Source organism: Ranitomeya imitator, chromosome 2 (assembly GCF_032444005.1).
Source record: "Ranitomeya imitator isolate aRanImi1 chromosome 2, aRanImi1.pri, whole genome shotgun sequence".
NCBI lineage: Eukaryota > Metazoa > Chordata > Amphibia > Anura > Dendrobatidae > Ranitomeya > Ranitomeya imitator.
The window spans coordinates 523,453,119-523,467,445 of NC_091283.1; the positions used below are offsets into that span (position 1 = coordinate 523,453,119).

The 14,327-nt window shown below is 41.6% G+C and overlaps 1 protein-coding gene across 1 annotated transcript in view; it reads right to left on the bottom strand.

Annotated features, from left to right (window-relative positions):
• The window catches only part of KCNH4 (potassium voltage-gated channel subfamily H member 4), a 373,359-nt gene extending 359,504 nt beyond the window's left edge, over positions 1 to 13,855 (bottom strand). Inside the window, exon 1 of the mRNA XM_069751801.1 lies at positions 13,561 to 13,855. Coding sequence (XP_069607902.1) covers positions 13,561 to 13,636 — 76 coding nt within the window. The 5' untranslated portion in view covers positions 13,637 to 13,855. The remainder of the gene's footprint in view (positions 1 to 13,560) is intronic.
• Between the last annotated feature and the right edge of the window lie 472 nt (positions 13,856 to 14,327).

The following is a 14,327-nucleotide window of genomic DNA, read 5'->3' on the forward strand; positions in this document are numbered from 1 at the left end:
CAGTTATTGGGGAACTCACAGTGAGCGTATGGTACACTGACAAGCAAAAGGGTAATAATGTCTTGAACTTTTGACTTTCAGGCTCCATATCTCATTATCCACTACAGCTTCGAACTTTAGACTACTGTCATTTTATAGAAAATCATCTTGGCCATCTCATACATAAATTTGACTTGCAACTATTTTGTGTATAATTACTTATGCAGATTCTTGTCTTGTCACTGCATTGTTAATGATTTGCTCCTAAAATTCTACATTTTAATTTTTATAATTTTGCTAGTATTTTGTAAATCTACCTTCGGCTTACAACACTGCATGAATCCTTTTGTTCATGCTCTCTATCAGTGTTCAATTGGGTTGAGGACTGTTGACTGCAGGAGCCAATCCAGCGCCTCCACAACATTGTCATGGAAGCATTTCTTCGCCAATCTCGGCGTAAGCTTTGGGACGTTGTCCTGCTGGAACAATATGTCATTCCTTTTCATACAATAGTCCTCGACTGTACTAAGTAACTCATCTTGATGGATACTCACATAAAACTCAGCATTGAGACCATCATCGATCCTGGTCAAGTACCCAACGGCTTTGGATGTGAAACAGCCCCATATCATCAGGCTTCCTCCACTGAACCTAACAGTTCCTTCAGTTTCTATATCCATTAGCCCCTTTTTGCTTTGTTTCTTCCCGACCCATTTACACCCATCAGAGCCTAGTCTATTGACTTTTGTCTCATCACTCCAAATCACCTGATTCCAATCTTCCACTGTCCACTTTTCGTACTTTTTTGCAAATTGGAGACATTCTTATGACGATATTGAAGTCAAGGCTTCTTCACCTTTTTTTGGGCCACCATTCCAGACTTGTGTATTGTGCATCGCATGGTGCTTGCATGGACATTTGTGATCTCACTTTAATAAAGCATACGAGCCACCTCCACTACCGAGTTTGTCAAACTGATTAGATGTTATAGAACTGATAGAACTTGTGATGAGCCAACTTGATGACTCCAATATTTTGCCTAGACGTACATCTCTTGATTTTGAATGGATGGACGGACTTTATTTTGTATTCTTCTGACTGTCATGGCACTCACATGATGCAGTTTGGTAATTTTCTTGTCCAAGAGACCGCTATTAATGAGCTGGATGATGCAGTTTCTCTTTTCTTGGGAAACCATCTTCATCCCTGCTCCTCGATTCGAATCAGTGACCTTTCATTTGGGAATCAACCTCATAACACACTGGGTTATTAGGGAATATGAGACAGGTTGTAATTTGTAGAGTTCAAGAAGAAAAAGATTTTTCCACCACCAGGAGCAAAGCAGTGACAATACAATGACATGACAAGAATCTGCATAACTAATCATATACTAATTAGTTTTAAGTCAAATTTATGTATGAGATAGCCAAGATGATTGTCTATAAGATGATGGCATCGAAACAGATATGCATGGTGAGAAACTCAAAAGATTAAAATTTTGTTATCATTTTGCCCGTCAGTGTATATATATGCGTCCGATTCCAAAGCATGGAATATATATATACATATAGCCTGGTACGGTCACTGCCAGCTGCACAATAACACAAAAAAGGAACCACTACTAGCTTCCACCATCAATCGTTTATACAGGCCAGTTGGACACCCTTTACAGGTAGTGTATGGCATCAGGGATGCGGTTTACAGAGCAAGAGGACCAGAGACAAAATTTTATATATTTAATCCAGAAAGATAGGCAGTGTTTATAAAAATATACAAGATGATACAAAATAGGAACAAAATAATACCATCATTACAACTACATAAAATAAAAAGGAATAATGAAAGAGAATTACTAAACATGAGGTTGCATAAATGACTCTTATCTTTATGGTGGGGAAGTACTCCGATTGTGAAAATGGAGCATTTTCACTGCGAACTTACGTCTTCCAGAATGAAGAAAGACAGAGATCCAAACTTTCTTTTTTATTAGCTCAATGCTTCGCCCACGTACCCACTTTGATGAGTTCACATGGGGGCTGGTTGTGGGATGTGCTAGGTTTTTCAGAATTCCATGAGATCCTGAACTTACAGGATATCTTTACCCCTTGATGTCCCTGGCAGATGATATTGTTGTCATGTTTCTTCTCGCAATTTTATCTGCCCGTAGAGATTTAATATGGCAGACTGACAGAATAGATAAGGTGAAGAACTTTTTTTCTCCCAGTCCGAGAAAAACTGATATCACTCGGATGAAACTCTGATCAGAATAATCATAATTTTTTTCGGATGCGGAGAAAATGTTTGTGTGACCCTACACTAAGAGCTTGTGCACACGACTGATTTTCTCGTACGACTGCTATCAGTGGTTCTAACAGATATTCTATGGGTCTGTGCACATGACCAATTTTTTTCTTCCTCGGATAAAGTGATTCACAGAAAAAATGTGAAACGTACAGTACAGACCAAAAGTTTGGACACACCTTCTCATTTAAAGATTTTTCTGTATTTTCATGACTATGAAAATTGTTCATTCACGCTGAAGGCATCAGAACTATGAATTAACACATGTGGAATTATATACTTAACAAAAAAGTGTGAAACAACTGAAATTATGTCTTATATTCTATGTTCTTCAAAGTAGCCACCTTTTGCTTTGATGACTGTTTTGCACACTCTTGGCATTCTTTGATGAGCTTCAAGAGGTAGTCCCCGGGAATGGTATTCCAACAATCTTGAAGGAGTTCCCAGAGATGCTTAGCACTTGTTGGCCCTTTTGCCTTCACTCTGCGGTCCAGCTCACCCCAAACCATCTCGATTGGGTTCAGGTCTGGTGACCGTGGAGGGCAGGTCATCTGGCGTAGCACCCCATCGCTCTCCTTCTCGGTCAAATAACCCTTACACAGCCTGGAGGTGTGTTTGGGGTCATTGTCCTGTTGAAAAATAAATGATGGTCCAACTAAATGCAAACCGGATGGAATAGCATGCCGCTGCAAGATGCTGTGGTAACCATGCTGGTTCAGTATGCCTTCAATTTTGAATAAATCCCCAACAGTGTCACCAGCAAAGCACCCCCACACCATCACACCTCCTCCTCCATGCTTCATGGTGGGAACCAGGCATGTAGAGTCCATCCGTTCACCTTTTCTGCATCGCACAAAGGCACGGTGGTTGGAACCAAAGATCTCAAATTTGGACTCATCAGACCAAAGCACAGATGTCCACTGGTCTAATGTCCATTCCTTGTGTTCTTTAGCCCAAACAAGTCTCTTCTGCTTGTTGCTGTCCTTAGCAGTGGTTTCTTAGCAGCTATTTTACCATGAAGGCCTGCTGCACAAAGTCTCCTCTTAACAGTTGAAGAGACGTGTCTGCTGCTAGAACTCTGTGTGGCATTGACCTGGTCTCTAATCTGAGCTGCTGTTAACCTGCGATTTCTGAGGCTGGTGACTCGGATAAACTTATCCTCAGAAGCAGAGGTGACTCTTGGTCTTCCGTTCCTGGGGCGCTCCTCATGTGAGCCAGTTTTTTTGTAGCACTTGATGGTTTTTGCCACTGCACTTGGGGACACTTTCAAAGTTTTTCCAATTTTTCAGACTGACTGACCTTCATTTCTTAAAGTAACGATGGCCACTCGTTTTTCTTTACTTAGCTGCTTTTTTCTTGCCATAATACAAATTCTAACAGTTTATTCAGTAGGACTATCAGCTGTGTATCCACCAGACTTCTGCTCAACACAACTGATGGTCCCAACCCCATTTATAAGGCAAGAAATCCCACTTATTAAACCTGACAAGGCACAGCTGTGAAGTGAAAACCATTCCCGATGACTACCTCTTGAAGCTCATCAAGAGAATGCCAAGAGCGTGCAAAGCAGTCATCAAAGCAAAAGGTGGCTAAGTTGAAGAACCTAGAATATAAAACATAATTTCAGTTGTTTCACACTTTTTTGTTAAGTATATAATTCCGCATGTGTTAATTCATAGTTTTGATGCCTTCAATGTGAATGTACAATTTTCATAGTCATGAAAATACAGAAAAATCTTTAAATGAGGTGTGTTCAAACTTTTGGTTTGTACTGTATCCAATTATGATCTAAGTGTCAGATCAAAATCAGGAATGCAAGTCTATGCTAGAAATAGGATGAAACCACTATGGCTAAAATAGAGCTGTTAGGGTTCGCAATAAGTGACAAAAAGAAAGCATTGCAGTAATTAAGTACAATCATTGGTATACCATTATTTTTAAATATTCCATAATAACAGGGTCTGTACCACAGGACTGGCATATAGTAAATGTGGTGCCAATATTCGAAAAGGGGCCAAAAACTGAACTCGGAAATTATAGGCCAGTAAGCTTCACCTCTACTGTGGGTAAAATCCTGGAGGGCATTCTAAGGGATGCTATACTGGAGTATCTGAAGAGGAATAACCTCATGACCCAGTATCAGCACGGGTTTACTAGGGACCGTTCATGTCAGACTAATCTGATCAATTTCTATGAAGAGGTAAGTTCCGGACTGGACCAATGGAACCCAGTGGACGTAGTGTATATGGACTTTTCAAAAGCTTTTGATACGGTGCCACACAAAAGGTTGATACATAAAATGAGAATAATGGGGATAAGGGAAAATATGTGTAAGTGGGTTAAGAGCTGGCTCAGGGATAGGAAACAAAGGGTGGTTATTAATGGAGCACACTCGGACTGGGTCGCGGCTAGCAGTGGGGTACCACAGGGGTCAGTATTGAGCCCTCTTCTTTTTAAAATATTAATGACCTTGTAGGGGGCATACAGAGTAGAATTTCAATATTTGCAGATGACCCTAAACTCTGCAGGGTAATCAATACAGGGGAGGACAATTTTATATCACAGGATGATTTATGTAAAATAGAAGCTTGGGCTGATAAATGGCAAATGAGCTTTAATGGGAATAAATGTAAGGTCATGCACTTGGGTAGAAGAAATAAGATGTATAATTATGTGCTTAATTCTAAAACTCTGGGCAAAACTGTCAATGAAAAAGACCTGGGTGTATGGGTGGATGACAAACTCACATTTAGTGGCCAGTGTCAGGCAGCTGCTACAAAGGCAAATAAAATAATGGGATGGATTAAAAGAGGCATAGATGCTCATGAGGAGAATATAATTTTACCTCTATACAAGTCACTAGTTCGACCACACTTAGAATACTGTGCACAGTTCTGGTCTCCGGTGTATAAGAAACACATAGCTGAACTGGAGCGGGTGCAGAGAAGAGCGACCGAGGTTATTAGAGGACTGGGGGGTCTGCAATACCAAGATAGGTTATTACACGTGGGGCTATTTAGCTTGGAAAAACGAAAGGTAAGGGGTGATCTTATGTTAATGTATAAATATACAGTATGAGGGGACAGTACAAAGACCTTTCTGATGATCTTTTTAATCATACACCTGAGACAGGGACAAGGGGGCATCCTCTACGTCTGGAGGAAAGAAGGTTTAAGCATAATAACAGACGCGGATTCTTTACTGTAAGAGCAGTGAGACTATGGAACTCTCTGCCGTATGATGTTATAATGAGTGATTCATTACTTAAATTTAAGAGGGGATTGGATACCTTTCTTGAAAAGTATAATGTTACAGGTTAAATATACTAGATTCCTTGATAGGGCGTTGATCCAGGGAACTAGTCTGATTGCCGTATGTGGAGTCGGGAAGGAATTTTTTTCCCCAATGTGGAGCTTACTCTTTGCCACATGGGTTTTTTTTGCCTTCCTCTGGATCAACATGTTAGGGCATGTTAGGTTAGGCTATGGGTTGAACTAGATGGACTTAAAGTCTTCAACCTTAATAACTATGTTACTATGTTACTATGGGTCCCAAAGTGAAATGAACCCCATTCGGATGACATCCGAGTGTGGTCTAATTTTTACAGACTGACAGAATGTTTTTTGTTTGTTTTTTCTCCATGTCTGAGAAAAACTAATGCCACTCTGATAAAACTCCAAATAATTGGACCATTTTTCTTGGATGCAGAGAAATCAGTAGTGTGACCCTATCCTAGTTGCATTTTATTAATTGAAATCCCTGCTATTTATGTATATAAAAGTCCATTGGGCGGTCCTACTTAGTGATTGAAAGCTATCTCTACATGCACTGTCACACAGGGAAACCTGCCAATCACTATGTTGGACCGCCCACTTGACTTATATGTATGCAAATATCAGGGATTTCAATTATTAAAATACAAGTTATACTGAAACTTTTCCCATAAAAAGTATTGTACAGAAATCTGATCATGTCCTGCTGGTCTAGAACAACATAACAAATTTCCTTGAAGTCTGTGATCTCGGACTACTGCTGATTTCTAAAATGAGAGGTCTCTCTATACCCTAAATCTCTTTTGCACAGCTCAGACATTTCTGTTACTGTCATTGATTTACAATCATTCGTTCATTGTTCTTTCAACCATCTGAGTTTCCAAAACCATAGAGAGAAATGTAGACAATGTGTGGTATGCTGGGACTAATAGTGCGGAGCATACTGGGATACAGTTTCTGTCAGATGGATGAGACTTCCACAGACATTGTCTAGGCTTTTCTCTCCAAGGGCGGCTATACGCTTCCCACAGATGATTGTCCTCTCTGTAATGTATGAAGTCATTAAACTGACATCCACATGCTGCCATGAAAATAAAATAGATGGTTCGAAGTGGAAAATTCCCCAGGTCCTTCTTTACTAGGTGTGTCACTGTCCCCCAAGGACATTGAACGAACACAAAAACAAGGCATTGCCGGCAGCTGGCTCCACGGAGACCAACAAACAAAGGCAACGTCTGGAGGGACAAAACTGCCGTAGTCCTAGTCTGATCCTCGGTCCTCGCTCACTGTAACATTGGTAATATGGGAAGGATGGGAGCCAGAAATCAAGAATGGACATATCATTACCGTATTTTATTATTATTGTTATTAAATGGAGCAGCCGTCGCCTTCTGTATTCATCTCATGCAATATTAACGGCTGTACTGTCCACCTGAGCCCTCACTGCTCTACAGCTTTCTCCAGATCACATACTTATATGGAAATTGCTGAAATTTTCCTTAAATGACCTCAATGAAGGAGACTTAATCAACATAGTTACACTCTCTTAGAAGTGACATCACTTTCCAGGTTGACATGTTGCGCATAAAACTTAATGGTTGTGTCAGAAAAGCAATGGATTTTTCGGAAATGAAAAGTTTTGGTTACCCCCCAATACAGGGAATGTGTTGTCAGAAGATGACCTACAGTTTAGATAAAGTTTTTTAAGTGCAGTGTATAGTATTTATGTTTAGTAATTGTATGTAATTATTTTAATTATTCAAGTTACTATCTAATTTTTAAAAAGATACTGGAATCTTGTAGTTTTTACTCTTGTCATTGGACCTAATAATAGACTGACGCTTAAAGAGGTCGTTCGGGACTTTAACATTGATGGCCTATCCTTATGATAGGTCATCAATGTCTGATCGGTGTGGGTGCAACACCCGTCACCTCCACCAATCAGCTATTCTTGGTGTCGATGGCGGCTGGAACTGCTCAGTTGGCGAGCCGCACAATGTGTACCAGCGGCCGGGTACTGCGCATCCATTCCCTATTGATTTGAATAGGGGGTGGATGTGCAGTACCCAGCCATGGCCACTATACAGTCGACGGAGCTGTACTGTCCCGCTTAGCAACTGAGCCATTCCGGCACTGGGAACAGCGGATCAGCGTGGGAAATAAAACCATTATAGTTTTTGTTGTTTGTTTAAGTTCCGGATTTGTAGTATGAATACTAATGTGAATACTGACCAGTGAAAGAGGCCTAAATATAGAAAACGCAGCACCCACCATTCACAATAGGTAATGGTCACAACTCGCCTCCTCCCCCTCATTGCCCAATCACTTCTGCTCATATCACAACATGCCTAGAAAACTCTTCCATAGAAGTCAATGTTCATCTCCCGTCAATTGTCTTCTATGGGGCTGCTATAAAGGTTCTGAATGCTAAATACAGAAGCAGGCAAGATGATATTGTGTGCAGAAAATAGAATTTTAAAAATCTAACATCAGAACATAAAAACAAAGTATATATTTTTTTGTTTTACCATATACTGATTTTAATCAGTGAAAAAAGGAACCAGGTTGCCCATCCCTAATAAATGTTTGGAACATAAACCAGTCTAGATCACCAAGGACAGTATCTGCAAGGAGTTTGTATGTTCTCCCCGTGTTTGCGTGGGTTTCCTCTGGTTTCCTCCCACATTCCAAAGACATAGTGATAGGGATTCTAGATTGTGATGATAATCTGTGCAAACTGTAAAGCGCTGTGGAATATGTTAGCGCTATATAAAAAAAATAAAGATTATTATTATTATCCAGCTTCTCTAACCCCCCACTCTAAACTCGAGAATCAGTGTGAGAACCTATAAAAGCTTCAAGACAATGCTGGAAATTTTGTGATTGTAGAGTATTCAAGCCTCCAAGATTACAAACTGGTAAAGCTTTCAAAGTTGTACAGGAACCTGACACTTGGGTGATTTCCCATTAGAGTTAGGAATCTGTGCTCCAACTCATAAAAGTAGATCCCTGTTCCATCATGAAATTCATGTTAGGTGGCTAAAAGAAATTATTTTTGCCCAAACAGTTGAAATTGCATTTCCAGTGTTACTAAAAATTCAAGTCAAGCGAGTCTTTTCAACAGGTTGGCAATAAATAAAAACGGTCAGGAAGACACTTCCAAAAGTAACTTGGCCAAACCCGCTGGTATAAGCAAAAACTACTTAACTCTGTCCAATGGCCACAATAATAACTCCCAACAGTTAATTTGGGGGTAAGCCAATCACGTAACTGGAAGGACATGCCAATGGCAAAAAATGTGCTCAGGGCAATTAAAACATGTTCCCATATAGGTTATCCCAACTTTTCAAGACTGAATAGAAAATCATTCATTGCTTCTAAGGGGGTCATTTTTTTCGGTGGTCTACTCTACAACCATTATCTTAGTAACATGGAGAGAGTAGTTGTATGTTGAAATTGATATCTGATCTGCAGGCAGGATGTTATATAGCAGGGGCTGATCAGATTGATATACATCTTTGTGAGAAATTTTTCAGTATAACTTGTAGTTTATTCATTCCTGCTCAGTGATCGACAGCTACCACTGCATGCATAGTCATACAGGGAAGACTTTCAATCACTGAATAGGACCGTCCACTCGACTGCTATATGGTAAGAAGGGTCTCTTGATACTGAATAATGAACAAAATACAAGTTATACTGAGTCTTTTCCAATAAACCTGTATACAGTATCATTCTGCTCAGGTTATCATTCTCTATACCCTGCTGGCCACAGATGGAACTGCATGTACAGTGTGACGAGTTCCCATTCAGCAAAACACTTGCTTATTCAATTTGAGGAAGTGACAGTATCTCAAAGAGCTTATAAACTTGTCAGTTACACACGGTAATGTGGCACAGCGCTTGGTAGTTGTACAACAGTATAAGGGTAAAGGGCTTGGCTGTTACACTTCAGGGCTGAGGCATACACATGGGGTGGTACTAATAGCAATAGTAAAAGTCTCTAAGAATAGTTCTCAGTATAAGGGCTCGTACTCATCAGCATTTAAAATATCGCTCCAAAGTTGATGCAGAAAAGTAGGACGAGTGTAAAGCATAGCATCCGTATGACATGTGTATGTAATACTTTCTTTCTCTGCAACTATTATTCTATAATCATTGACCGTGCTCTATGCCACAGAATGGTAGTGCATCTGCAGCACCCCAGGGTCCTGGTCATTGCAGTAATATCGTTCTCCTCTAGGGTGGAGTGATGTTACGTTTGGAGGCAATAAAGGAGATCTCTTTACCAGGTATCACAAACATGCAACACATTTCATACTCCAGTCCACCAGAGGGAGCTATGCTCCTATTTATTAGGGCACTCTTCACAATTAGGTAAAACTGGTGGTCTGGAGAGGAAGTCAGGCAGAAGCTGGCTGAGCTTCACTCAGGCAGCTGCTAGCTGAGCTCCGCTCAGTTAGTTGGTCCCTGACAAGGGTGGGATCCTGTCAGAGGCCTAGACAGAAGGACACGGAGCTGTGCCTGCCCCACGTGCGGCAGCCCCTAAGAAAGGACACGAACAGAGAACTAACTGAGCAGAGCTCAGCTAGCAGCTGCCTGAGTGAAGCTCAGCCAGCTTCTGCCTAACTTCCTATCCAGACCACCAGTTTTACCTAATTGTGAAGAGTGCCCTAATACATAGGAGCATAGCTCCCCCTGGTGGACTGGAGTATGAAATGTGTTGCATATTTGTGATACCTGGTAAAGAGATCTCCTTTATTGCCTCCAAACGTAACATCACTCCCCCCTAGAGGAGAGGGTGAGAAACAAAGTCATAGCAAAAGGAGTGGAAACCAGAAGGAGTTCTGCCCTGCACAGGCTGCCTCCTTCTGAGGTGCAGGATCCGGTAGCCGGAACACCGAGGGAGCAATAGTCCTTTATGCCTTGCTCCAGAGACCGGCAGGACAGCTAATTGCAAGTTACTGATCCGCCCTATACCCAGGAGGCACAATGGCAACTCTCGGAGGCCGGGGCGTGCTAGAGTCCCTGTAAAAAGCCTCAAGCCACCAGTCATATGGGTTTGTCCTATCCATCTGGGGGACAGAGAAAGAGACCTATCGTCTAGAACATCTACAACAGTTGTGAGGACCTTATGAGAGGCTCAGCAGTAAGGTACTACAACACCCAAGCGCTAGAGGAAGGCTACTGATTTTCACCTGGATAAGGGGACACTGGATTTGCCTCCAAACTGGCCGGACTCTGTCTCCCCTGTGGTCTGGTGCCCTGGACTGTGGATGCTGAAGCCTTCAGTAAAGGTAAAGAGACTGCAACCTTGTGTCCTCGTTGTTCACTGCGCCTCTCACCATACCACCAGCTGCTACACACTGGGAGGCCCTGGGGACATACTTCACCTGTGGGAAGGTATACCATCTAGCTTCCGTAACATCACCCCAGCGGACCCCTTAAAGCAGCGTCGGTCACCCTGACCGAATACCACAGGTGGTGTCAAGAACATTATCCCTTTAAAGACCTTTCCCCCTTTATTCACGGACGTCCCTAGGGCCACGGACCGGGTCAGCCACCGTGACATCTCACTTGAGAACCGAAGGACCCAGTACCGAGTACCCCTAGCCCTACGGGGGGCGATCCACATCCATAACAATCGTACGGCTTGCGCGTGGTCCATTTGCCATCCGTTTTTTTTACTGGCCCCCATTGACTTGCATTGGTGATTCTGGTCCAATATACGCACCACTCACAGCATCCTGCAACTTTTGTCTCATGCAGCTTCCAGCTAAGAAAAAAATTACAGATGAGCCCAATCTGATTTTTTTATCGGATTGCACTTGTCCGATTTATATGCAGATAAGTATGAACCCTAACTCACAGCTTGTCGTCTCCAGCTCCAGTTACAGCATATTAGCTTAGGGCTCATCGCAACCCACTTAACCCAATTCACACTGTGGCTCTCTCACTACAGGCCCTTGTATCACTTATTACAAGTGTAGGTTCCATCTGGTACTAGCTCAGAAGGTCGCCATCTTCACCAGAAGATCACACCTTGTACTGTCAAGAAGTAATTCATAACCACTTCCAACATTCAGGGCCTCTCCAAAAAGCCCAAATGTACTGTGCAGGAAGACATAGCATAATATAGTAAGTCACAACTTAACATAATGGCATAGCAACTAATCACCACTTAATTCATTGGTGGAACTCAGATCACATATATAGTGTAGGAAATGGGGTTGGATGGAGCAGACATTCATGCAGAATCACAGCATGGCTTTCCTTCACCTCGGGCAAGGATTCAGTTCCTTTGTCTTTATCTAATGGCCATAGCAATTTAGCTTATTGGCAGCCTCCTGGCACACACCAGCCTTGCCAGTCCATAGTTATGCTCTGATACATAAAAAGGATTATATGGCAATCAGGAGATTTGGAAAGCTGGGTGGTAAGTCCCATGGGCATGGCAGCCATGTTACTTCTCAACTTTCTAGGAAACAAAGACTTGGAGAAGGAGTTCATGAACTTGATAGAAGATATCACAAGGACTTGCATTTACTGATATTCTGATTTCTTGCCATATTTTATAGACGGGGCATCTAGTCTTCAGGTGAGGATGGGCTACGATGCCATCACTGATGTATCAGAATATCTCTAGTGACCGATTTCACGTTGTGAGAAATATATCGATCTTTGCCACTTTCATGGCTCTGGGAACCCTCCTAATAGAAATAGATTGAGCTTATAGACTTTCACGGGATCCCATCAATTAGATATAATTAGCCCCTGTGGATTTTCATGCACCAAGTCTATCACTGGATAATTCATTGCAGTAATGCAAATCTACAGATTGCAAGCTGTGTGAGGAAGCGTATGTTACAAAACGTACACTATGCCATCTGCTTCACAGCGTGCTCTGGCGTTCCCATCCCGAAGAACAAAAGACCCATCTCCTTTGCTCACACCTAACCACCATCCCTAATATTAACTCTCTCGTCTCTACGGTGAGAGAAGCAACCTCCTCTTATTATTTCAATGCACTCCATCGGTCATTTTGATTGCCAACATCTCAATGAAATAGCAATGCTGCAAATTAAGAAATCAGCAAGCCTATGTCTTATTACTTCCATCATTCTGGTGAAGGATCTACAGTAGCTTCATGGGTTAAGGTGTTGTCTTTTTTCAGCTATATGGGCAATACTAGTACAGACTGACCTTGGGCATCTGACCTCATTTGCATTTCACTAAACCAATATAATTGGAAAAGGTGTACCATACACTGTACAACTTTATCATCTGGCAATCTTCCCAGGCCGTGGTTACTAGCAGAAGACTTCATAATGATCTCATTCAAGCCATACGCAGTAATGTAAAGATGCAAAATAGCAAAAGCTGATCCACTTCTGTTTGATGAACCAGAAAATTGTGTGTGTCCTCAGCAATGAACCATCCACATGATCCTGCACCGGAGTATGTAATATATGCATATCAACAAAGGAAGACCATGGCATTCACATACGATCTCCACTGGGTTGTCCAAGCTGGTATCTCCTATACCTCCCCTATATAAAACTTCCTGAAAATTAAAATCGCTACTATTATTGGTCAGATGATTAATTTAGCACAATAAAATGAAGAAGAAAGCATCCATTTATCAAGTTTCACAAGGTTCATATCTTGGAGCCTTGACACAGATTAAGATTTTTTAATGAGTCTCTCAACTCTACTGTGAATAGTATATTGCAAACATGTTTTAAACTTTTTTTTACACTGCCTAATATTAGAAAAAGTTAAAAAAGAAATCACAACAATAAATTATACAATAGATTATACAAGAATGCAGGAAATTGTAGTAGATGCCAAATTCAGGGAGCATAAATAAGCAATAAATAATATGACTATAACTGCTACTAAATGGTATAATAATATGAGTGTAGAGAAAACATGACAATTTTTTGTTGTAATAAGTGATAGACACGGTTGTAATAAATCAATGAAAAAAAAAATGTCATGTACGTACGAGTCCCGTCAAATCTTGTAGCGATGGTATCCAAGAAAGTATTCTGCGGAGCAAGCAGACCTTTCATCACAGGCATGTTTCCACCACCTTGATGCTCTCTCCTTGTCAATAATCCTTCCGAGACGCTGCATCAGCATTGAGAAGATGCTACAAAGTAGTCAAGGCACCCTTGTCCTCCTCTCTAATGCCCCACTGAAGCCAGAGGAGGCTTCTAATAGATCTTGTCCTAATTCCACAGCTAGGCAGCCTGTAATGAATGACATGAAGAGTCACACATTGACATTCATTCTTTTATTGTGCCCGCTGCCTCTCTCTCACCCTCTCCTCCCATGTGTGAGTCTCTCTCTTTCTATCCCTCTCTCCTCCCATCTGTGTTTCTCTCTTCCCCCCTCCCGTGTTGAGCTGTCCTCTTCATGTACCTGCCTTCTAACTCACATGGTCCCCTGACTCTCTTCAGCTTGTCTCTATCTCCCTCCTCCTATTTACCAACACACCTCTGCCTGGCAGGCTCAATCTCCATCTCTTATGTCTATTCAGCTTTTTTTTCCCGTCTCTTTACAGGCGTAGAAGAAATGAGGATTTGCTTGAGACTAGTAATAATTTCTCATTTCTCTCGGATGCTGAGATCATACACTTTTTTTTTTCTTTTGCGATTTGAACACCTGCCTTCAAGCAGAATAAGACTAAGGCAGACATAGATCACATAGGGCCCGTATGTAAGAACAATAAATGGGCCCTATGCACTGTAATCGCTCACTATAGAAGAG